The sequence below is a fragment of the Eptesicus fuscus genome, chromosome 7 (genome assembly GCF_027574615.1).
Source record: "Eptesicus fuscus isolate TK198812 chromosome 7, DD_ASM_mEF_20220401, whole genome shotgun sequence".
NCBI lineage: Eukaryota > Metazoa > Chordata > Mammalia > Chiroptera > Vespertilionidae > Eptesicus > Eptesicus fuscus.
In genome coordinates this window covers 103,870,703-103,896,710 of record NC_072479.1, presented here as the reverse complement: position 1 = coordinate 103,896,710, position 26,008 = coordinate 103,870,703, and the positions used below count along the sequence as shown (strand labels likewise).

Sequence of the window (26,008 nt, the reverse complement as noted above, 5' to 3'; positions counted from 1 at the left end):
TGAAATCAATAAAAATATATTAAAAAATGAAACAAAACAACAACAACAAAAAAAAAAACAAAAAATGCCCTAGTTGCTTTGGATCAGTGGATAGAGTGTCGGCCTGCAGACTGAAGAGTCTCAGGTTCAATTCTGGTCAAGGCACATGCCTGGGTTGTGGGCTCGATCCCCGGTGAGGGGTATGCAGGAGGTAGCCCATTAATGATTCTCTCTCATCATTGATGTCTCTATCTCTCTCTCTCTCCTCTCTCCCTTCCTCTCTGAATAAAGAGCTAGAGAATAAAAATATATTTAAAAACAAAAAACTATCATCTGGGTTTCAGCAACCCGCTTTGTTTGATAAACTGTTACCAGAAGGAAATACCTCACACCACTCTCCTACACAAACTGGACTTGGTGCTAAGAAAAGGGCCTTGGGAATTGGTCAAGTCTGAGTTGAAGTCTGGCTCCCCCATCGATGAACTGTGTGACCTACAGAAAATTACTTTAACCCAAGTCTTGATTTTCTTGTCTGTGAAAAGGAAATAATCTTTGCCTCCCAGGACTGTTGAGAGAATTAACTAAATTTCATAGGCTCTGTATGTGTCAGCACCCTCCCCCCTCTCCCTACCCCAACTCTCTCTCTTCTCTATACACACATCAGAGTCTCCCAAGGAGCCACAATGTACAGAGGTGCCGGAGGAGGAGTGCCGGGAGTGGGGCCCATACCTCATCTAGCACATCGTCTTTGTCCTGGCAGACTGCAAGCAGATAGATGGATGCTCTGAGAACCACAAGTGGAGGGCGCTCACCCTGGGCCTGCAGAGACAGGAGGAAGCTCTGCACAGCCACAGATAAGTCTGCCTTTGAGACAAACCTGTCAACCAAAGAGCCTGAGTGAGAGAGGCGGAGGTAGCTGTCCAGCCTTGCCACATCCTCCCTTAGCCACTGTCATTCTGCTCCAGCATGTCCACAGCCTAATGACACCTTGCACAAAGAGCATGCCATACGTACTTAACAAAGCATTATCACACTCACAACACATGGTTCTATGCTTTGTGCAAGGCTGTTAGGGACCAGAGACTCCTCACTCACACCCAGATGGTGAGAGCCAGCTGAACCGGCATTGTTAAAAAGACGGATGCTACTTCTGGAGGTCCGGAGGTCCCGCTCTGGCAGCCAGTCCACCCCCTTCTTCTGGTACTTATCACTAAGCATTTGTGTGTTTAATGGGCTAGTTTCTGGGGGGAGGAAGACCTGTCCTCGTGGATGTAGGCCAGGTAGAAGAGGAGCAGGATGCAGAACTGTCTCTGGCGAGCAGCTCCCTCCACATACTGGCAATCCGAGAGGAGGGCGAGGCTTTCAGGGCTCCTGCTGCTGAGCTGGGGCAGCCCGTGCTGCAGGACCTCAGACACTGCAGCGAGTTCTGGAGAGAAGATAATTGGGAGAAAGCCACACAGAGAACACATGAGAGTAGGTGATGAGCACATAAGTATCTGCTACACGACGAGTACTGCACAAGGTAGCAAGGGTACATGCAGGATAAAGGCAAATCAGAATTCTCTCTTCCTTTATGCAGCTTCCAGCCAACCAGGAGAGACGAAAGGTTCCATGGATACATTCTTTCATACATTCATTTGACAAATGTTCACTGAGTGGCTACTCTAGGCCAGGCTGTGAGACACAGGCCCTATCTCCAGTACCTCCAGGCAGCTGGTGGGGAAAACAGATGAGACAAATAACTGCAGGACATATGATCAGTTCTCTCTCTCTCTCTCTCTCTCTCTCTCTCTCTCTCTCTCTCTCTCTCTCTCTTCTTCCCTCCTCTCTTTTCCCTCCCTCCCTTCCAATCTCTCTAAAAAAACTGGGTGAGGATTAACAACAGCAACAAAGACTCTAAAAGACCACCACAGACCTCATGAGTAGTCGGATAGCAGCATCTTACCTTCTTGGGAAGGTGGCCCTGTGTTCTCTGGAGCTGAGAGGAGGTTGATGCACAAGTAGTAGAGGAAACTGGAACACACCTGGTTCAGGGCTGAGTGACTTAGAGGGAAGAACAAAGAGAGAGAAGACATTGCTACTTTGGCTGGGACAGCATTACCCCTACATGTACTGGGGTGCCACTGCTTTGTGCCAGAGCCCAGCGATATTCTAACCATGGCCTTGGTAGAGGAGGTCTGAAGGTGGCTGTAAGAAAGTAAATATGGCCCTAGCCAGTTTGGCTCAGTGGATAGAGTGTCAGCCTGTGGACCAAAGGGTCCCGGGTTCAACTCCAGTCAAGGGCATGTATCTCGGTTGCAGGCTCCTCCCTGACCTGGACCCTGGTTGGGGTGCGTGCAGAAGGCAACCAATCCATGTGTTTCTCTCACATGGATCTTTCTCTCTGTCTTTCCTTCTCTCTTCCACTCTCTCTAAAAATCAATGGAAAAATATCGTCAGGTGAGGATTTAAAAAAAAAAAATGGAGCCTGGGTAGAGTGGCACAGTTGGTTAAGTGTAGTCCTATGCGCCAAAAGGTTGTTGGTTCGATTCCCCTGCATATATATATGCAGATATATAACCTGCATATATCTAGGTTGCAGATTTGATCCCCAATCGGGGAGTGTGGAAGACAATCTCTCTCTCTCTCTCTCTCTCTCTCTCTCTCTCTCTCTCTCTCTCTCTCTCCCCCTCCCTCCTTCCCTCCCTTCCTCTCTCTCTTACTCTAAGCATGTTATGTACTTGGGTGACAATTACAAAAAAAAAAAAAGTAAATATGGAACCTGCTGTCCAGAGCTGTAAGTTAGGCACTTGGTCCATACAGTTATTAACTAAAAATTTGCTGAAAAACTAAATCAAGGAGGCTACTAGGTTCCAGTTTCACAAAACACACCAACAAAAACGTGTTCCTGGGTCAGGAGAGGGCTGAGGAGTGCTAGGAAGAGAGGAAGCTGTTGACCCCAAACGCGTACGCAAGGAGAACTACAAAACATCCCAAATGATGACTCTGAATCCAGATGGGTCCCCGTATTTTTTCCTGAATCCTGGGTGTTCTATTCCCAGGCATGAAAGGAGAGGTAGCTACTGCACTGTGGACATGAACAAATGGAACCTGCCAAGTGCATGGGAAGGTAAACAGGGCTGCTCTAGCCCTGGCTGGTGTGGCTCAGTGGGCTGGAGCACTGTCCGGTACACAAAAAGGTGGCCCGTTCAATTCCAGTTGGGGCACATGCCAGGACTGTGAGTTCAGTCCCCTGTCAGGCATGTGCCAGAGGCAACGGATCAATGCTTCTCTGTCATATTGTGTTTCTCTCTCCCTTCCTCTCTCTAAAAATCAATTAAACAAAAAACAAAACAGGAACCTAAGAAGACAGACTATTTGGAATAAGGGAGTTTCTCCACTGGAATTGCTGGGCTGGTGGCAACTAGAACATGACTCTTTCTTGATGTTCACTGCATCCCTCACCCTCGGAGGGCCTCTGTTTCCCCATTTGTAAAATGAGGGGTTACACAAATGGTCTCTAAGAACCCTTCCAGTTTCCATGTGATAGGTGCCCATCCAATTATCACATGGATGGAGGGCCTTACCAGAACCAGATTAAATACAAGCTATAGAAGCAAGTCTAGCTCATATGACTAGTTACTGAGTAATTCTGACACTGCGTCAATCCCCCCACAAGTCCTATGACTAAACCACACCAGTCAGAAGTTTCCACGTGTCCAGTCAAGGATGCCGGCTCCTTGACCACTAATTTTGCCTGGGACCATACATACCTCAGGCCACTGCAGAACCTGGCCTTCAGTTCCAGAGTTAGTCGTATGAAGGATGAGGCAGCTTGGGGAAAGTGGGAGGAAAGCAGAAAGCGGTTTAAACCAGATGCATTAGAGATTCCCAAGTCTGGGGGGCTCTGAGGAGAACTAGTGAAAAAGTCATGCAGACCAGAGCTCAAATTTCGCTCCATCCCTATCTAGGCCTATGACTCTGGAGCACGATTTAACTCCTCTGAGAATCAGTTTCAACATCTATGCCTCATAGGTGGTTGTGAAACAGAGATAAAAGCAGGATTCTAAACAAGAACATCAAGAGCTCCCACCGCACCAGCTCCAGTGCTGGGGAGAATCTATTCTGTCCTGGGGCTAAAGCATATAGCAAGCACTTCATCCTCCTGAGTTTCACAGCAACTTTCTGGGATAGCAGTTTAACCCATGACTCCCCCAGGGAAGGGGCGCCCAGCTTGTCTGCTTGAAGGGCTCCTGCTGGCCCAGTCTCTCAGGGACCCAAAGTGTCTCTACCCCCACTACTCCAGGTCTCTGCCCAACTCTTGGCTGGCAGCTTCCCTCTTCTCTCCTACAGGTTGGGCCCCTGATCCTGTTCTAGCTGGCTTCATGCTGCATATACCTCCCCATACACAGCCTTTCTCTACATCCCCTGCTCCCCACCACTGCCCCCCAGAGATGAGCACATCTGAAGCTCTACCCATCTAGCACACCAAGACTGGATCCTCTTGGCTCTTGAAGTATGGCAGGCAAGAAGAGTGGATGAAAGGAAGAACAGAAGTGTGTGCTGGATGTCACAATGACTAAGGGGTACAGTCATTCAGGAAATCAACATGTTACCTCACTTAATTCTTATGATCATCACCATGTTCTAACTGAGGACATTGGAGATAAGAAAACTGATTTGCCCAATGTCAGTAAACAAGTAAGGGATGAAGTAAGAATCCCAACCCACATGTGCTAACAACAAAGGTCCTGCTTTTTCTCTCTTCCACACAGCCTCCCACCCTCTCCTAGAATTGTGCAGGAGGTAACGGATTGATGTAGTTCTCATCTCTCTCTCTCTCTCTCTCTCTCCCCCCTTCCTCCCTTCCACTCTCTCTAAAAATCAATGGGAAAAATATCCTTGGGAGAGGATTAACAACAACAAAAATGACCAAGAGACTAAAATAAACAGATGCAAGGCCTGGAGAAGGCTAGAGTCAGGAGCCCCTTGGGTTCCACTTTAGGAAGGCACTTCGGTGTAGAGCTAGACAGCAGCTCTCACACAGTGCTGCCACTCCCCTAGAAGGCATCTGAAAGCACACGGGGAAGTTTCTCAGTTGACACAATGACCGGGGGTACTTCAGGCATTCAGTGCTCAGGCGTAAGAAATGCTGAGCATATGGTGAGGTCTGAGGGAAGATGGAGTATGACAGTAATATGGAAAGAGGTGTGTTGAGGGCTTTGAACTGGAACCTCCTGGACACGCTAAGAGAAGTATCAATAAACTTGAGAACTGCTTCTAAGGACTTTGCTTTCTAAATGACATCCCCACTGGCAGAGTGGATTTGATTCTGAATGAATACGTGAACTTCCCATCCACAGGTTACGCTCTTGGAGCATCTGAGCAGCTGCCTGAGGTGCCTGCCTCCCTCCCAACATCCACACTTGCTTTCTCCCTACCGAGCTTCTTGGAGAACTTCTCCTTCATGTGGGGAACGATGACAAAGAGGCTGTGCAGAATTGAAAGGAAAACTTCCATCAAGGCTGGATGAGTGGCCTGCTCCAAGTGCCTCTGAGAAGAACCAGGAGGGAGAACACAGCCCACCAGGGATGAGTCTCCGAAGAAGAAAAATCATTAGCAAAACGGGCTTCAAATCTGAAACAGTAGACTAAACCCTTTCAATGGAAGGAAACCTGATGTCACAAGCCTACATCCAAGGCTTATGATCCATCACTTAATAGCGTAAGTGGGGATCGAGCCTGCAGCCTGGGTATGTGCCCTTGACCGGAATTGAACCTGGGACCCTTCAGTCCACAGGCCAACGCTCTATCCACCAAGCCAAACTGGCTAGGGCACATTTATTTTTGATGTGATCTTTGAACAGAGTCATGAGACAGCCTGATGTAGTAGACAGAGCTCTGAATTAAGAGTAGAGAAACATGGCCCTCCATGATTGAACCAGGAGGTCACAGTTCAATTCCTAATCAGGGCACATACCCAGGCTGCAGGCTCGATCCCCAGTATGGGGCATGCAGGAGGCAGCCAATCAATGATTCTCTCTTATCATTGATGTTTCTCTCTCTCTCTCCTCCCTTCCTCTCTGAAATCAATAAAAAAATATATATTTTTAAAAAGAGTAGAGAAACTTGGGTTCTAGTTCAAGCTCTGCACCAGATCACTATGTGTCCTTGGGTCATTCCCCTCCTCCCCACCCCTCCCATCCTTCTTAGTGTCTCAGTTCCCTATCTGTAAAGAAGATGTGGGACCTCAGAGACATGACTCTTAAGATACTGTTCCTTTGGTTTTTAACCAAGTTTAAAAAAAAATAGAAACTACATAAAGTGTGAAATACAGAAAAGTAGAAAGCAAGAATAACAATTTCATGGTCTAGTTCTAGATCTAGCTCTAACACTTTACAAATCTAAGAGGAAGGCAGAGCAGATGAGAACATCAATGTGAACTGCCCAAGTGTTACTGTTTGTGCCAACCAGGGCTACAACGCATGGCTCCTGACAGGTACCAGTCTGAAGACCTTGGCACGCTGGCTCACGGGCCCTCTTCAAGGAAAAGCAGTTCTATCCTGTCAGACCCAGAGGATGGCCCTGGCTGGTGTGCTCAGTGTTTAGAGCATCGACTCACGCAATGAAGAGTCTTGGGTTCAATTCCTAGTCAAGGGCATGTACCTGGGTTGCAGGTTCGATCCCCAACCCTGGTCGGGGCATGAGCAGGAGACAACCAATTTGATGTGTCTCCCTCACATTGATGTTTCTCTTTCTCCCCCGGCCCGCGCTCCCTCCCCTCCACTCTCTCTAAAAATCAATGGGGGGAAAAAAACAAAGAACCGAACCAGAGATGCCTCCCTGCTGCCACCTACTGTTCCCAGATCCTGACTAATAGGGACTCTTCAGAAGGCTCACAGATGTCCAAACCTTAAACAGGACAGGATTCACTCAGTGTCAGCTGGGCAGTCAACAGCTCTGCACCCAGATCTTCCTACCATCTCCAGCTCAAGTCAGCTCAAAATGAAGCTCTTCCAGACCAGGTCTCTCTCCAGAGTGACCATCTCTCACTATACAGAACACATTTGTGTTCCTTAGTCTGGATCACAGACATTCACCACTACTCTTTACTATGCAGGACACATGGGTTCAAACCTCAGTACCGTCATGCACTTGCTTTATAACCATAGGAATATGACAATACCATCTTTAAACTGGGGGAAACTATAGCTCCCATCTCCCGGGGTCATTGGGATGATCCAATTAGGTAATGAATATAAGGCATTTGTCACTCCATAAACACTACCTATTTATTTTATTATTACTGCTTCCTACTTTTTCTCAAGAGGCATCTATTGGTGTTACAATGAAATACTACACTTGGTTTTTAAAACCAAAGGAAAAGTGGCTGCAAGAACAACCCTGCTGAGAACCTCAGAACAGCGGTTGCCAACCTTTCGGACCTCACGGACCACCGATTGGCTGGTGACCACTGCTCCAAAGGTTTCCTTAAACGAGTGGTGGCCAACCTTTCGGACCTCACGGACCACCAATGGTCTGCGGACCACCAGTGGCGATCGCTGCCTCAGAAGGTCCAGCTAAGTAGTCACTGCCTTGCATCTCTAGGCCAGGCTCACGCTCACATTCTTCTCCTCCCCAAGCTTCATTCTGCCCATGGCTCAGGGAACCCACCATCACCATGGGGATACAAACGGAGTCACAGGCACTGAGAAGAAATTCTGAGAAGGCCTCCAAGGTGTCTTCCTTCTCGGCGCTGGGAGCTGTGAATGGATTCTCCTGGGCCGAAGGCTCGCTCTGGAATTCCACAGCCAACCTGAGAAATCTGTGTGTGAGTATATCCCCTACTACCTATGCAACACAGAGGTTAGAAGCTTCCTCCTAGAGAAATGCCTAAGCTCAGGATCTAGAGCAAGTATCCCTATAAGCGGATCTGGAGAAAATTCAAGAGGCCTCAGAGGAAGGGCCTGGTCCTTGGCTACCTCCCCAGCTTTGTGCTCCCACCCCCTCTCATAATAAATTTCTCTTCCACCCTCGTACAGATACTTGCCTGAGCCTACCATCCCGTTTGCTGTTTCACATCTCTTTGCCTTTACTTATGCTGCTCTCTACCTAAAACACCTTCCTCGGATCTGTGACAACCTAATGAATTCCCCATATGTAGACGAAACAATCTCTGTGAGCTCCTTGTCTTTCTACTTCCACTACCTAGCACCAGGCCTGGGACACAGTAGATATTTTTAAAAAACACCTTGAATGTGAACTGAATTAATCCAACAAGCATTTAGCTGTTTTTTGGGCAGAGGAACAAAGTTGAATAAGACACAACCTTCACCAGAACACAAACACAGTACACACATACACACACACACACACACACACACACACACACACACACACACAGAACATTATACAGTAACACAAACTTCACCAGAAGGGCATTTCTAGAAACCTCCCACTCTAGCTACATGTCTTCAAACCTCCTTCACACACACCCTCCACACCCGCACACATCCCCAACCCCCACCCCAGCCAAAGTCTTCTCACTATGCAGCAAAGCATCAGAAATCAAGAACTTCATCCTTTGATTCCTTTCCAAGCCCACCCTCCATACTACTATTTTAGACCATGGAAGGCCCCTCACCTGCAGGCATTCCTAAATCCCTCCAGAGTGCTCAGGAGAAACTGTCCCCTTCGAAGAATGGCCTTCTCCAAATCTCTGCTAGAGGCATGGCCCTGAGGTGAGAAGGAGAGAAGGGAACCTGGGTCAGGTACCTACGCTGGGTCCCAGTCTGTGCGTAGAGGATACAGACCTCCTCCTCTCACCTGAAGTCTGGCATTCCCATGCACCTAACACTTTCTAGTGTTACATCCTCGAAAATCTAGCCATCTTACAGCTCCTTTAAAAAATGGTGGAACGGGGGAACCCTAAGCATCTGTTTCCCTGTGAACCATAGGACTGGCTCTTGTTCATAAAGTGGTCACAGGCTGGTGGACTGTTTGTGTGTGCCAACCAGGGCTACAACGCATGGTTCCTGACAGGTAACTGGTTGTAATGCCCACATTAGCTGCTTCAAAACACACAACAATCTTCACCCCATTAGGTGTGAAGACCTTGATTTCCAAAGTTAATCTTGAAAGACATAATCAGTATTCATATTAACAGTATCTTTTCTGATATTTTAAGGCCATGGACCATTAAAAACCAACAATTCAATACGTTGCATATCAGTCGAATTCTTTCTAAGATTCTAGTAAATCCAGCCTTAAATAATTTTGTGAGCATGTTTAGCATACCTGCTTGAATAATATAAAAGACAGAGAGTGCAGTAGGCTTGGGTACAGATACCCTGGGATTTACTATCCAAAATTAGGTACTTGGCTAGTTTTGAACTTCATAGAAAATTATTTAACCCTTATGACTTTAGTTTCCTAATCTGTAAAAATAGCAATTATTAAGCCTCACAGCTCTGTAGTTAGGGGAAAACATAACATCTCATTGTAAGTATAGTGGCACACAAAGGCAATTATACTAAAAACACATTATAGCATGCTCTCCAGTCTGCAGTTCACTGACCAGGGACCTCCTGCTCAATGGGGTCTGGGAGAAATCGGCACAGCGGCTCAGCATGGCTTCAAGCAAGGACCGCAGTTCCCTGTACTGCACAGGCGGAGCACTCTGATGGTCCTTCCTGCATCCAGAGAGACAAAGGCGGGCTTAGGGCGAGGTAAGGGTACTCCAAGACACCCAGGCCCTAGGGCAATGGGGAGCAATGTGGTTGACCAGAACACAGGTCCAAGATCTGCTCTGATAAAAACCCTTGCTCCAGCACTTGTTAGATGCATGACTTTGTACACATTCCTCATTCTCTCTAATACTGTTTCCTCATCTATTAAGTGAGAGTTAGTAGTACCCTCCTCATAGAATTATTCTAAGATCAAATCAGATAATATATGCCAAGCACTTAGCAGTATGCTTAATAGACACTAAGTCTTTATAAATGACAGTTATGACTATTATTATTGTCATTAAGGATACGGTGGGTTTTCTCACTGAGGAGGACCTCCTGGTGAAAGAAGTACTGTCTAGAACTGAAGGTGCATCAAGAGATGCATCTGCTCATTGTTCTCGGATAAGTGATAAGCTCTTCTTGGGAAGAAGGATCAAATTTGCTCTCTATTACCTTGATGAGGAAAAACTGGATCAATAAGTAAATGTTATCAGGACCTAGGTTTTAATTTCAGTATACAAAAGAACTTCCTAAGAGTCAAAGCTCTATAGAGATAGAGGGGATTATCTAAGAAGAAGTAAGCTCCCTATTCTTGGAGATTGTAAGCAGAGGCTGAAACTACTTTTAGAGATGCAATCATTGGGAGTGCTGGTTAAATGTGAAAAGTAACACACTTAGGTCCATTTAAACCTTCATGTTCTATAGACTCAAAGAAGGCAAGGGTCATTGACTAGTCTAAGTGTGAGCTCCAAGAAGCCAAGGACCAGTTTCATCTTTTCACTTCACCTAAACAGAGCTAGATGCATTATAAGTTGATGCTAAATAAAAAATATGTTAAATGAATGAATGACTACTTGGCAGATTATAAGGTAGCAGTATTGGTTTCCTAGGGATGCTGCAATAAATTATCAATAACTGCTTGGCTTAAAACAACAGACATTTATTCTCCCATAGTCCTGGAGGCTCTAAGTTTTGAAATCAAGGTGTTGGCTCCCTCTAAAGGCTCTAGGAAGAATCCCGCCTTGCCTCAGATGCAGGTGGGTGCTAGCAATCCTTATTGGTTTGCAGCTGCATCATCCCAATTTTTGCCTATGTCTTCACACAGTCATTTTCCCTCTGTCTGTGTCTGTCCCATGCCTCCTCTCCTTATAAGGTCACTAGTCATTAGATTTAGGAGCCCACACTATTCAACCCAGGGCAGTAACTAAGGAGAAACCTATGCTAACCCTCATCACTTGGCCTTTCTTGAACATTGAGAGTGATCTGCTGAGCCTTCTAAAGGCACTCAGTCTAGAGTTAAGGCTTGATTTCCTCTTTCCTTCTTCATTTCTGGAAGCTCTAAGTTTCAATCCTACACTGACTGTCAAGCCCTGGTTCCCCCATCTTTAAATTCTTTTCAGCAAGCCCTAGCCAGTTTGGCTCAGTAGATAAGAGCGTTGTCCTACGGACTGAAAATTCTTTTCAGCAATTCTCACTCCTTTTTCCTTGTTCCACTTGTGTTCCACTTCAGAGGAACCATCTCAGTAAACATTCTGGGAAATTAAAGTCAGAATTAAAATAGTCTAAAGATTAATAACCAGCCCCCTGCCGAAACCGGTTTGGCTCAGTGGATAGAGCGTCGGCCTGCGGACTGAAAGGTCCCAGGTTCGATTCCGGTCAAGGGCATGTACCTTGGTTGCGGGCACATCCCCAGTAGGGGTTGTGCAAGAGGCAGCTGATCGATGTTTCTCTGTCATCGATGTTTCTAACTCTCTATCCCTCTCTCTTCCTCTCTGTAAAAAATCAATAAAATATATTAAAAATAAATAAATAACCAGCCCCCTACCCATCACTCTCCACAATTCTGACCAAACCAGCTTTCTGGCTTCTTCTTGTATAATCCCCTTCACATAACTGCTAGCCACACTGGCTACTATACTCTCAGTAACCCCTACACTTACCTACCAACATGTTCTAGCTAAACCTGGTCCTTCCACAAATCTAAATCTACCGCAGCCCCCAGAGCTCAGCTCAACTACTTCCTCTTGCTTGAAAGGTGCTACCAGTCCCGTAACACGGACCTCCTGGGAGAACTGCAGCTCTGCGTGGGCACCTCTGATTGACACTGCTTTTGCTCTATGCTTTGTTACCCTGTTGGCTTCCTCATCCCACCCTCACTGGGATTCATGCCCCAGATTTAGAGATTCAAATCTAGGAAAGGACCAAGGGAGAAAAGAAACAAAGTCACTGTAATGTAAATGCTATTTATTTATTTTTTTGTCAATTTTTAGAACCAACCTAGAGTCAACCTATAAAGACTTAGCTATGGTTAAAGAAGAGAACATAACCTGACTGGTGTGGCTCAGTGGTTGAGCGTCGACCCATGAACCAGGAGGTCCCAGTTCGATTCCCAGTCAAGGCACATGCCCAGGTTGTGGGGTCAATCCCCAGTAGGGGGCGTGCAGGAGGCAACCAATAGATGATTCTCTCTCATCATAGATGTTTCTATCCCTCTCTCCCTCTCTCTTACTTTCTCTAAAATCAATAAAAACATAAAAAAGAAACATTATAAGAATATTATTTACATGTAGATTATTAACCACCAGAACTAAAACCAAAATGAGTTAAAATTAGTTTCCTTTAGGAAACAAAGACAGAGGACTGTACCATTTCATTATAAACTTCATATACTTTTTATTTTTTTAATATATTACTTTGTTAGATTTTTATTTTTTATTTTATTTTTAAAATATAATTTATTGATTTTCTTACAGAGAGGAAGGAAGAGGGATAGAGAGTTAGAAACATCTATGAGAGAGAAAAATCAATCAGCTGCCTCCTGCAGGCAACCAAGGTACATGCCCTTGGCCAGAATCGAACCTAGGACCCTTCAGTCCACAGGCCAATGCTCTATCCACTGAGCCAAACCAGTTAGGGCTACTTTTTTAGATTTTTAAAAGTGAAAACATGGAAACAAAATAAAAGTTATTATATAAATAAATACGAGTTTCCTCCATCATTTTTTCTAAGACATCAAGCATCTTGCTAAGGAATAATTTCCCACCTTGAGCCTAGGATCTTTTAATCTTACCATCCATTTTAACATTCTTCATTCATATATAGACTACCTATTAGGAGAAAGGCATAGAACAGTGAAAAAAAATGACATTGTCCCTGATCTCTTAAAGATTATAAAGACACTAGAGGCCTGGTGCACAGATTCGTGCACACTGAAAGAAATTTAATTAGAAGGTGGTTAGCGGGGTGGGACTGATGGGTCGGACATGCCCTGGAGCCAACCTCCTGCAGTCCCTCCCCAGCAGGCCACACCTGGGGCAGCGTCTATGGAGGTCTGCAGAGTGAGCAGGGTCCCTCTGGCAGATGGGGTCCCTCCGGCAGGTGGAGTCCCTCGGCCTGGCCTGCGGGGATCAGGCTGAAACCGGCAGTCCAACATTCCCTGAGGGGTCCCAGAGTACGAGAGGGCACTCTGCAAAGTTGCTGTCGCTCAGCAGCTCCTGCATTGAGCATCTGCCCTCTGGTGGTCAGTGAGCGTCATAGCTACTGGCCAGTTGGCTGGTTGCTGGTCGCTTAGGCTTTTATATGTATACTAGAGGTCCGGTGCACGAAATTCGTGCACCGGGGAGGGGTGTCTCTCAGCCCAGCCTGCACCCTGTCCAATCTGGGACCCCTCAAGGGATGTCCGACTGCCCGTTTAGGCCCAATCCGGGTAGGATCGGGCCTAAACATGCAGTTGGACATCCCTCTCACAATCCAGGACTGCTGGCTCCCAACTGCTCCCCTGCCTGCCTTCCTGATTGCCCCTAACTGCTTCTGCCTGCCAGCCTGATCACCCCCTAACTGCCCTCCCCTGTAGGCCTGATCACCCCTAACTGCCCTCCCCTGCAGGCCTGGTCACCCCTAACTGCCCTCCCCTGCAGACCTGGTCCCCTCCCAACTGCTCTCCCCTGCAGGCCTGGGTACCCCCCAACTGCCCTTCCATGCAGGCCCAGTAGCCCCCAACATCCCTCCTCTGCCGGCCTGGTTACCCCTAACTGCCCTCCCCTGCAGGCTTGATCGCTCCCAACTGCCCTCCCTTGCAGGCCTGGTCCCTCCCAACTGCCCTCCCCTGCAAGCCATCTTGTGGTGGCCATCTTGTGTCCACATGGGGGCAGCCATCTCGTGTGTTGGAGTGATGGTCAATTTGCATATTATCCTTTTATTATATAGGATTAGATAGGATAGAGGCCTGGTGCACAGGTGGGGGCCGGCTGGTTTGCCCTGAAGGGTACCCCGGATCAGGGTGGGGGTTCCCTTGGGGTGTGGGGCGGCCTGGGCGAGAGGCCTGTGGTGGTTTGCAGGCTGGCCACGCCCCCCGGTGACCCAAGCAGAGGCCCTGGTATCTGGGATTTATTTATCTTCCATAATTGAAACTTTGTATCCTTGAGCGGAGCCAAGCCTCCTGCTGGCTCCGTGGACACAGCCATTTTTGTTGGGATTTATTTATCTTCTATAATTGAAAACTTTGTAGCCTTGAGTGGAGGCCTGGGCCCGCCAGGGCAGGCAGAAAGCTTGGCTTCCTCCATTGACAGGGGCAACCCAAGCCTCCTGCTCTCTCTGTCGCCGCAGCCATCTTGGTTGGGTTAATTTGCATACTCAGCTCCTGATTGGCTGGTGGGCATGGCTGGTGGGTGTAGCGGAGGTACGGTCAATTTTCATATTACTGTTTTATTAGATAGGATATATAGATATAGACATATGTTGAGGGGAGACAAAAAGCAAGTGAATATACAAGAACTACCAAGTGTTTCGTAGGTGCTATAATAGCATAACCAGGAAGTTAGGGAAGGATGCTCTGAATGAGACTTGAATGATGGAAAGAAGCCAGTCATCCAAAGATTTAAGGAAAGAGTATTTCAGGCAGAAAGAATAATTAGTAGAAAGGAAGTGTGGGAGGAAATTCTAGACTAAAACAAAAGGCTGGTATTTTAAAAATTACATCTATGAAATAAATACAAAATAAATATATTATTAAAAATATGCAGAGAATCAGAAAGAACTCTTCCAAATTAAAAATATGAAAGCAAAAGAGTTACTCAGTTTTCCCAGGTCTCTCCCATGTATACAGGAGGGTATGCATGTTCTAAATTTGGTTTTTCTCCTGCTAATCTGTCTCATGTCTATTTAATTAGACCAGCCAGAAACACCTTAAAGGTAGAGTAAAATTTTTTCTTTCTGCACAGTTCTGGCGCATAAGCCAGAACTCACTGGCTGGGACATTGCTAGCTACTGGGAACTGCAGCAGCTGATAATTATATGATGTCTGAAAAAACGTTGCCAAGAGGAAGAAAAGGTTGCTATTATTCTTATCAGTGGACTTTGATGGAAAGAGATAGGCCTTTCTCTGGAGTTAATTGTTACTATGTAAAAGGTCTGAAGAACATTGATTACTGAAGCATTTTTTTGATTGATGAAAAATAACGCAGTTATGCACATCTACCCCTGCTAGAAAGTTATTTAGTGTATTATGTAGCATGAAGCATATTATGTATAAAAATTAAAAAGTAAAATTAAAAAATATGAAAGCAGAAATAAAACACTCAATAGAAGGGGTGAAAGAGAAAATCTCTCAGAAACTAGTACATAATGACAAAAAGATGAAAAACTTTCATAAAACAAAGAAAATTAGATGACCAATCCAGGATGTCCAACATCTGAATGGCAGTTCCAAGAAGAGAGAACAACGGAGTATCAGAAAGAAAAAAATTCAGCTCTATTTGGTTTGGCTCAGTGGATAGAGAGTCAGCCTGCGGACTGAAGGGTCCGGGTTCAATTCTGATCAAGGACACATACCCAGGTTCCAGGCTCAATCCCCAGTAGAAGGCGTGCAGGAGGCAGCCTATCAATGATTCTCTCTCATCATTGCTGCTTCTATCTCTCTCTCCCTCTCCCTTCCTCTCTGAAATCAATAAAAATATATTTTTAAAAAAGAAAGAAAGAAAGAGGTCTGGCAAAAAAAGAAAGAAGGAGAAGGGAGAAGAAAAGAAAAGAAAAGAAAAGAAAAGAAAAGAAAAGAGAAGAAAAGAAAAGAAAAGAAGAATTCAAGAAAATTTCCCTGACAAGTAGCCCCTGGAAGCCGCCCTGGCCTTGACCTGGCCCTCAGGTCCATGCAGAGGTGGAAAGTTCAGCCTGCCTGGGTCCCTCACCTCAGAAAGGCAGAAATAGCCTTCACCGCCTCCGCGGCCACCTCCAGCACGGGGCTGCTCACTGCCTGTTGGAGGGCACGGCCAGCATCCCTGCACATGGCTGAGCTTGTGAACAGCTTGATCTCCTCTGGCTGTCTGAGAAGCAGTAAACGAGGGACAAGTGAGTGAACTATCACTGACCCCCCCAGAAAGAAATACTTCACTTCTTTCCTTCTCCACTGCTTTGCTCACCGAGTCAGGATCTCAGCAAACAGCAGCATGCCCTGCTTGTGCAGCTCCGTGTTGTTCATCCTCAGGCTTCCCTGCAGGCTCCTCACCACCGACTCGATCCCTACCTCAAAATAACATGGCAGAGGCAGGGATCAGTGCAGGGCAGTTCCTTCACTGACTGCCCAGGAGAAGTGAGAGGCTCTGCACAGCACATGCTTGTTAGCAGCCCCTCGAGGAGGCACCCTGACAAGGTTGAGCCGATGGAACAAGACGGTGAGATCTTGAGGGCAGGCCCTTATCGGATTTATCTCTGTCTCCCTGAAACCCAGCACAAGCCAAAGCACAGGCCCCGGCACTCAAAATATTTAGTGAATTCCTACGGACTGAGCTGCACCTTCCCCACTAGATGCTCTTATTGCTCCTCAAAGAATCACATTGGATCTCCACTCCTCCAGGAAACCTTCTCTGACCCACTCAGGCAGAGCTGTGGGTCTTTCCTGAGCTCCCACACCTGCTGTACTTTCCTCTAGCACAGCCCTAGTCAGCTTGTTTATATTTCTCTCCCTTTCCAGAGGACAGGGACCACGTTATATGTATCTCTAAATATCCAGGTACAAGCCTGGTGCCTGGCTTAGAATAGGAACACAGAGCCTGGCCAGCATGGCCCAGTGGTTGACGTTGACCTATGAACCAGAAGGTCATGGTTCAATTCCCGGTCAGGGCAAATGCCCGGGTTGCAGACTCCATCCCCAGTGGGGGCCCTGTCCTGCAGGAGGCAGCTAATCTATCATATTCTCTCATCATTGATGTTTCTATCTCTCTTACCCTCTCCCTTCCTCTCTGAAATCAATAAAAATATATTTTTTAAAAAGGATGAATCAGACTACTCCAGCCATGAAGACAGAAGAGAAGCAGTCCAGAGACAGAAGACACTGATGTGGCCTTCCCATACTAGCAGTTAGCAGCTGTGCATCACTGCAGATTGCCCAGGACCAAACCAGACAGAGTTGGACCTGCATTACCACCATTTGTCCACCATCCAGAACTGAAATGTCAGTGCTGACATGTACACATAAGGAACTGTTGGACATTGAAATTGGGTCTCAAAAGAACTGTTGGCCCAGAAAGAAACTCACTACAGACCGATTCATTTGCCTGTCACCATAACCATTATTGCTTGTCTCATTTTCGGTTCTTAAAAGTGTATTTCTAATAGCACATGATCTCACTCATCTAGGGGAAATAATGAACAACATAGACTGATGAACAAGAACAGACCCAGAAACAAGGAGGCATGGATCAGACTGTCGGGCCTCGGGGGGAGGGTAGGGAAGGGTGGAGGTAAAGGGGGAGATCAACCAAAGGACTTGTGTGCAGACATATGAGTCTAACCGGCGGTTAAGGACAACAGGGGGGTGGGGGCATGTGTGGGGAGGGGGGTGGGATGGGAATGGGGGGATGAGGACAAATATGTGATACCTTAATCAATAAAGAAATTAAAAAAAAAAAGGATGAATCAGCAAAACTTAGGGACTAACTAGAAGAGCAGATATGTGGAGCACAGGAAAGGACTGAAGAACTGTTGGGATAGTACTGCTTGAATGTGGATCTGGTAATGAGTTTGGGCTGTTGGAAATGATCAGAACCAGCATGCCCCTCCAAGATGCAGGTTAGTCCCTCATCACTGCTGTGGCTACCCAACTTCAAAGTGCTGTCCTCCCAACCCAGAGCTAGTATAGGGCCCACTACCAACCGTACACCGTGTGGCACTTGGAAAAGAAGAGTGGCTCCTCTGCCAGGAGTATCAAGCAGTTGTAGCTGGACCAGATAAGCACTTCGCTGGAAGCAGAGAGATGCTCAAAGAGGAACTCTGGCGACAAGAGGTAAAGAAAACAATAACTGACAGCTATGTAATCATGATCCCTTAACTAATGCTAGGGCCTTAGAATTCTTCAGCATCTCACACCTGTTACTTTATCTGTTCACATCCTCTCCATGAAACATGATCATTAATTCAGATAAATCTGAAAAATGCCCTCAGGGTTATGGTCTAACCTCCTTTTTTTAACAGATGGAGAAACTGAGAGAGGTATTATTTAACAGATGGAGACACAGAGAGAGGTATTATTAGTGGTAGAGATGGGACTAGAGTTCAATCCCCTGATTCTCAGATGGGCAAGCAGCATGATGCAGAGAAAAGAGTTTTTAAAACCAGAAAGGTTTGATTTTACATCCCTTTTCTGCAGGGATTACATAGCCTTGTTAATTTAAAGCAGTTATTTCCCTTCTCTGATCCTCAGTTCCGTTATCCATAAAAAGAAAATATGAGGGCCTAAATGTGGCAACATTTGCAAGCACCATAGGGAATATTTCCTGGCTCGTAACAAGCCCTTGAGAAATATTAATCCCCTTTGCCTCCCTGGTGCATGGGTCTTATCACCACCCCACGCTGGGTGTTTATTCCTAGATGGTCAAACAAATGATGAAGATCAGTAACAAAATGCTCAGGGTCATATAAGAAATCTGTAGCAAGAGAATTCAGACATCATGAGACCTACTTCCTAGAGTCTGTCCTGTAAAACTGAACCTGCCACCAGCCCGTCCCTCCAGTATGCATCATCACGAACCCCATCACGAACCCCAGATGCTGCTGCTGCTGACTCAAGGTCACCAAGTCAGAACTCTAGGGTCCTTGGAGGAAAGGTTAGCAGGGGCCCCCTACCTGGGATGTCAGCATGAATGAAGGCCGGGGCATGCTTCGCTGGCGAGTGGACCAGCACCGCAGTGATACAGTGGGCACTGGCCACCTGCAGCATCTCATCTCTGGAAAGGAGGAGCTGCAGAAACAGGAAGCAGAAAGTGCTGGTTACACCCCTGACAGGACCAGAGGGACGCAGCCTGAGTGACTCAGGGCAGGAACCTGAATGTCTCTGATCCCTCCTGCACTACCAGTCACCAGGCATGAGGATGGTGCTCGGGGAGGGCAGTTACGGATGACAGAAAGGAGTCTCTATGCACAGTAGCAGGTGAGAAATGGAACAAAAGAGCAGAGGCACTGAAAGAACACGAAAACTGCTGAAACTGGTTTGGCTCAGTGGATAGAGTGTCGGTCTGCGGACTGAGGGGTCCCAGGTTCGATCCTGGTCAAGGGCATGTACATTGGTTGTGAGCACATCCCCGGTAGGGGGTGTGCAGGAGGTGGCTGGTTGATGTTTCTAGCTCTCTATCCCTCTCCCTTCCTCTCTGTAAAAAATCAATAAAATATATTAAAAAAAAAAAAAAAGAACACGAAAACCATCACCTAGCAGTGATGTGTCTCACCATCAGGATGGCAACAGCAAAATAAATACAGAAAAGAGATTTTTTTTTTTGGTTCAGAGGCACAGGACTTGATCTTTAGATTTCACAGGCCTTGTGAAATGCGGACCATTCTAGAGACATCCCAGGAGGACAAGGAGGAGCAATTTGCTCTAGCTTTTTAACCCCTAACGCACCTATCCCCAACTGTACTTCCCCACTTCTGACCAGAGCGCCTCCTCTTTCAATGATACTCCTGCCAGCAGATGAGGCTTGTAGCTCTGCCAAGCCCTGTGCTGATCACTTCAGAGACAGACAGCCAAACTGAGGTCCCACCCTAAAGAAGACCCCAGTTGATCACAATATGGTGAGGTAAGTGCTGTGACTTAGGGGCACCTTCTACCTAAAAAAACAACAAAACAAAACAAAACTAGGGTGACAGGGGAGCCCTCTAGGCCTTGAAAGCTGAATCGGAGATCAACATACAACGGTGGGGGAGAGGCTTTAAAGGCAAAGGGAAGAGCATCTGCATAGCTGGACAGGATGTCCTAGTGTAGACAGGACCAGGGAGAAGTTGTATGTGGCTGGAGCACTGGGTTGTGGAGTAGAAGAAACAGGTAAGTAAGGCTGAAAGGGTAAACAGGGTCCAGAGAAAGAGGGCTCTAGGTTCCACGCTGAGAAGCTTGAGTTTTATCCCTAAAGCAGCTGAGGTAGCTTTGCTGCTGTTGTGGCATGTAGTCTTCATTCCCAGGCAGCCCGGATGTGAAGGGGAAGATGCAACCTAAGGATTCACAACTGAAAAAAAAATTGTACTTTGAGTCTTCTAACAGCATGTTGTTTGGCTAGTAAGGAAACACTTTGTAAATCCTAGACAGAAGGAGTGGTGGATGAGGACAAGGCTCAGGGGGCATTCGGGTTCCCTTGTTACAGGGAATCACAAGACAAGGACCTTTTTGAGCACCAAAGGCAGTGTGGTCTGTCCTGGTGGCCCCTCAACACCGTCCGTACTTTCCGCCAGGGCTGACTTGTTCATGATCATGGACACAAAGAGGTCATACTTCAGCAGCTGCCTCAGCAGACCTGGAAAACAAAGGGGTTGGGAAGTCAGGCAAGAGGAGCAGAGCCACCAGAGGACACCTAAGGGAGCTCCTCAGACAGCCCCTAGGAACGTCTTCATGTCTCGGAAGAAATTCCCAAGTATTTTATTTTGTATAATGCTATTGTAGCGGGTATTGTTGTCTTAATTTCTTTTTCAGAGAGTTTGTTGTTAGTATGTGGAAGCACAACTGATTTTGTATCCTGCAACTTCACTGAATTCATTTACTAGTTTAACCGTTTTTAGAGTTTTCTATATATAAGAATTACAGTACTATTCTAAATAGAATCCTACCCTTTTCTGTGCAACCTCCATAACAGCACTTACCACACTAGCCTCTAACTGTCCACATCTGGACTATGAGCTCCCTCAGAACAGAGCACGGGTTTGATTACTTTTATGATCCAGAGCCCAGCACAGAGCCTGGCTCAGAATGCATGCTCGCTGTGTGTCCCTGGACTGTTCACAACAGAGTTCTTGGCCCAAACTGGGGGGGGAAAATGGTTGTCACCCACAGACTATGCTTTTCCCTGTACCTCCTGCCCAAGGAGCCTCAAATAACATGCAGAGAAACATGGACATCACCCTGGAGGCTAGAGGAAGCTATAGGTGACTTTCCAAATAGGAAAATCTGACAGGATACAAGCTGTGTAGGGTGAAGATGAACTTGGCAGCAAGTACAGGGTGCACCAGGATAGGCAGTGAAGGTTGGAGGCAGAAAAATGGCTGTCCACTTTCTTTCCTCTTCTCCTTCCAAAGGCAACATTCTTAAGATGCCACACCAACTCTACGCATCTTTCACAGTCTGTGCATCTTATCTCCCAAACACATGGCTTTGCAAAGCAGCAAACTTCCCCACCACTAGAGAGCCTATATCTCAAGTCCTCAAGCAAAAACGCAAACACTTTCTCTCTGTCTTCTCTGCAGTCTTATGTTTTACCCAAGCAATTGATCTGTAGCTCCTTTGTCTGGGCACCATCCAGCGTGGAAAGGAAGAGAGGGCACAGCTTCTCCCGGAAATGGCCTGAAAGCACCTCAGCGGCCATTGGTGAGGAGTACAGCTTCCCATAGAGGTAACAGACAGAAGCTTGCACCCCCTCGCTGGGGTATACTAAACCTCTTAACAGATGCTCCATCAGGTTACCTGTCCAGAAAACAACCAAGGGGCCGGGGAACCGCACAATGTCAGCTGCTACATGAAACTATAAATATTGCTCTCAATGGAGGAGTAATGATAATCCCCAATAGTCTACCACAATAAATTATTTCTGGGCACTTAATCAAAGGGGGAAACTAAGGTTTGGAAAAGTGAAGTGATTTACGCTTGGGTAAGTCCTCTGTGAGATACTTATTGCATTTTACTGATAGAAAACAGTGCTTCTAGATTTCAGAATTAATTCCTCCTTCCAGCCAAAAGGAAGATTCATACTAGGCACTTAATTAGTTGTTTTAAAATAGTGAATATAAATAGCCCAAGACCAGAGTTGAGAAGCACTTTTTCAAATTGGCCAACATAGAGGACGTTTTGCAGCTGGAAACCAAAGCCTAGAAAAGGGAAGTAATGAAGTTGTAGACAATGAATGGGCCATCCAGATGGAAGTGATCAAAGCAGGTGAAAGGAAGGAAAGAGAAAAGCACACTGAGACTCAGAGGAGGTGCGGAAGTAAAAAAAAAACATGCAGGTGAAAGGGGAGCAGCAGCGCTTCCTCGGAGGTCACTCACGATGCTCCATTACAAGCTTGTCTGCCAAGGCAGGGATGGCATCCACCAACTTGCCGAGAAGGGTCAGGGTGGCCAGGCTGCCTCGCATGGAGGGCATGTTACAGAGCTACAGAAAGTGAACATATTCCACTCCATAAATTAGGGTCAGGACAAAGCTCCCACCAAAACTTACCTTGCCCTATCCACACCAAAGCCCATATTGTGCGTGTCTCTCCCCACAATCAGTAACCAGCCTCTTTAGCTAAGTGTCTGTCTCCCCTATTGGACTGGGAAGCTCCAGGGGAAAGATTCCTCTCAGTTGGCCACGTCATAAAGGCAGAATTCTGGCTCAGTGCAAAAAAAAAAAAAAAAAAAAGTATTGCTATTATCATTGCTACAGCTACTATTATGGAACACTCTATATGCTTGGTACTTTACAGGGAGAGTCAATAGTATATATTTCACCTTTTCTATTGACTAACTGTAGCACCTTAAGTAAGACCCTTAACTCCACTTGTGGGAAATGATAATAATATTAACTTCATAGGGTTGTTGGGAAGACTGAATGAGATACAGCATGTAAAGCATCTAAAACAATGACTCGCATATAGAAAGTGCTCATAGGGTTAAATGGCATCATCATCATAAATACTAATATATATACTTATAAATCCAATCTAATATATTAATCACATACAGAGTAATTATAGTGACATGATAATTTAATATTATTTATAATTACATGTTGCTCTTGATGGTGTTAAGATAAATATGTGTCTTCCTTTGCAAAAAAAAAAAAAAAAAAGTGATTCTGATCATTCCAAAATCTTAAACACAATGCAAAAGCTGCTTGTTTAATTGATATCTTTGACTATACTGGAGAAAGCAGGCTAAACATACCCACTCAGTGCTTACCTTAGATGCTGATAAAAGCAAATGCCTTCAGAACAAAATACTGTACACAATTCAGACCAAATAAAAATACTAAGCCAAGACATAGTGAACATATTTCCTTGATAAATTCATCAAGAAAATCTGTATTATATTTAGGAGGACACAGAGAATGGCCATGGATGATGATGCTAGAAAGATGGGACTTCACCACATGGAGGTAGCATTTGGGAGATTGAAGGGGAAGGTAGGAAGCTGCAAAGAGCACTGAAGCAGGATCAAAAGACCCAGGCCCTAGGTCTGGCTCTGCCACTGACTCAGTGACCTCAGGCACGTCCCTTTTCCTCTCTGGATTTTCACCTCCCACCTATTCACAGGAGGGTTGGCCCAGCTCTGCTATCTGAGGGGTACTCACAGCCATTGACTGACCTCTTTGTGGCACTCATCCAGCAGGCAAGGGATGGTCTGCTCTAATTTCAGCTGAGTCGTAAGCTGGATAAGGACTGAGCAGACACAACAGCATTACCAATCAGAAGACAACCCGGAGTTCGCCTTTGATAGCCCTTCTACTCAAAGTCATTTGCTTGTGCTAATTGGCATTAGTCTTTTCTGCCTCCCTCATTAAACCACGCGTGCACATCCAAACCACAGAATTTCTGTCTTCACTGCTTTACATCAGTAGTTCACAATTAGGCTGCACATTAGAATCACCTGGGAAGCTTAAAAAAAAAAATACTAATGCCCAAGACCAATTTGAATCAGAATCTCTAGAGAAAGAAACTAAGCATGTGGATATTTTTAAAGTTCCCCAGGTAAGTCTATTGTGAAGCCGAGGCTGCAAACTACTATTTATATTAGTTCTATTTTTTTCCTTCCTCAGAATGTGCTCCTTCATACACTAGAAAACAGAATTGTGATTGAGTTCCTTTGCCAGTAATGGCCAACAATATTACATCTCAACCCCAAACCCATCCTTCTATACAATCATGTGTGATGCTTCCGCTGGTGTTTGGAGAGGGGTAGAGAAGAGGCTGGGTCTACAAAGTGTGGGAAAAGCTTCAAATGAACTTCCGCTGCTGCTGTGGGAAGGCTCTGTCACTTCCAGGGTAAAGGATAATACAAAAACAGGAAGAAAGCAGGGAGCAAACAGAACAGTGAGGAAGGAGCAAGTCCTTCTCCCTCTAGTTTTATAATCTCCATCTAGGGCCCACCACCTCAGTGAAGTTCTTGGGGTCTGCTGAGGGTTTTGCAAGCTATACTGGCACCAATCAGGAGCGAATGGCTTTAGGATTATAGCCCCATTCAAAGTGGCCTTGAGGAAAATAGTGAAATCTCCCCTCCCCTGCCAGTAGTCAGAACTTCAAGTGATACATTTGTTTGTCCACATCCTCTAGATTGAAAGATGGTCAGAAGTACAAACAGATGGTGTTACGTATGATCTGTTTGTTACAGCTGCTCACAGTTACAGCTGCTAACTGTGTGGCTCGATGGTCATGGACCCAGAAGCAGCCAAGTGGTATCCTCTCTTCAGAGGTCTGGATTTCATATATGCGGTCCTTCCTCCAAACTTGTAGTTTTAATAATTCCAACCTTCCTTTGTTTTCCCAGCCTAGGAGTGCGAGCTACTTTCTGAAACTGCTACCTCTTTTTGTCTTCAGTTACCCAGTTAATAATTCTTTATATTAGGGTTTTTTTCTGTTCAAATAACTTGTGTGGTTTGCTTCTTGACTAGACCCTAACTAATACCGTTCTTGCTCATTCTGCAAGAATTCTCCCATCCCAATGCTCTTACCTTCCTTCTCATTGAGCTTTTTATAGGTAAACCCATGCACTTCCATAGCTAACCTACGTGCAGACAACTTCCAACCAACCAATATGAATGTAATAAAAACAGGGTTTTGTACATCTTTGTAACAGCACTCGTCAGCTCTTGTTATTTACCAGCCAATCTTTCCTCCACACTGTAAACTCTTAGAGGGCAGGACCATGACTTTTGTTGTTGTTAATCCTCACCCAAGGACATTTTTCCCATTGATTTTTAGGGAGAGATAGAGAGAGAGAGAGAGAGAGAGAGAGAGAGAGAGAGAGAGAGAGAGAAGAGAGAGAAGAGAGAGAGAAATATTTATTCAAGAGAGACACATGGATCAGTTGCCTCCCGCACTCACCCCACCAGGGCTAGGGATCAAACTTGCAATCCTGGTATGTGCCCTTAACCAGGAATTGAACTCGAGACCCTTCAGTTCGTGGGCCGATGCTCTAACCACTTAACACACTGGCCAGGGTGGCAGGACCATGTCTTATCCATCTATGTATTCCAAGTGTCTAATACAGTACTTGGCACAGAGAAGGTGCCCAAGAAAGAAATGCAGAAGTAATGACTAACAACTAATTGAGCTTTCTTTATCTGTACCTAAAATGGAACATTTCATCAAGATCTCAAATAACCACAGCTCCAATGCAGGCTGATATCCCCAGCCTCAAATGCTAAGTACACACGGTCTCACCTTACCTTCAATACAGAGGTCTCCCATACTCCCCTCTTCCACACTGCATAACAGTCCTTGGAGGAGAAGGAGGTACGAGGGGGAAAGTTAATAGTTAAAAGAAAAATAAAACCACAAAGGCACTCTGTGAGTCTAAGACTAATAGCAGCTTTAAGCAATGTCCCAGCTATCCTAGCACCTAGACTTTCAATGACCCACTCTGGCTTTAAAGGGACTAAAAGTCAGTGTGGCACAGTGTGGAGTCTGTAACAGACCTGGGGTAAAATTCCAGTTCTGCCTGTTGTTAGCTGTGACCTCCCTGAGCCTTAGGGGTCATCGCCTCTCCCTTAAAGTACTGCTTTAGCAGTTAAAAGCCAGAAAAGCCTCTGGCAGAGAAAAGTACTCAATACGAGTTAGCTCCCCTCCTCCCTATAAAAGGGCTTATTCCAAAGAATATTAT

At 45.9% G+C, this 26,008-nt stretch overlaps 1 protein-coding gene across 1 annotated transcript in view; it reads right to left on the bottom strand.

The window, feature by feature from the left end:
* Nucleotides 1–26,008, bottom strand: part of MEI1 (meiotic double-stranded break formation protein 1) — a 57,760-nt gene that overhangs the window by 27,981 nt on the left and 3,771 nt on the right. Inside the window, exons 3-19 of the mRNA XM_008144899.3 lie at nt 25,575–25,625; nt 23,495–23,568; nt 22,196–22,301; nt 21,414–21,617; nt 20,327–20,457; nt 18,803–18,917; nt 17,834–17,950; nt 16,102–16,201; nt 15,871–16,005; nt 9,535–9,649; nt 8,602–8,693; nt 7,632–7,773; nt 5,400–5,511; nt 3,732–3,792; nt 1,925–2,022; nt 1,237–1,405; nt 709–856 (exon numbers count right to left, since the gene is read on the bottom strand). Coding sequence (XP_008143121.2) covers nt 709–856; nt 1,237–1,405; nt 1,925–2,022; nt 3,732–3,792; nt 5,400–5,511; nt 7,632–7,773; nt 8,602–8,693; nt 9,535–9,649; nt 15,871–16,005; nt 16,102–16,201; nt 17,834–17,950; nt 18,803–18,917; nt 20,327–20,457; nt 21,414–21,617; nt 22,196–22,301; nt 23,495–23,568; nt 25,575–25,625 — 1,970 coding nt within the window. The remainder of the gene's footprint in view (nt 1–708; nt 857–1,236; nt 1,406–1,924; nt 2,023–3,731; nt 3,793–5,399; nt 5,512–7,631; nt 7,774–8,601; nt 8,694–9,534; nt 9,650–15,870; nt 16,006–16,101; nt 16,202–17,833; nt 17,951–18,802; nt 18,918–20,326; nt 20,458–21,413; nt 21,618–22,195; nt 22,302–23,494; nt 23,569–25,574; nt 25,626–26,008) is intronic.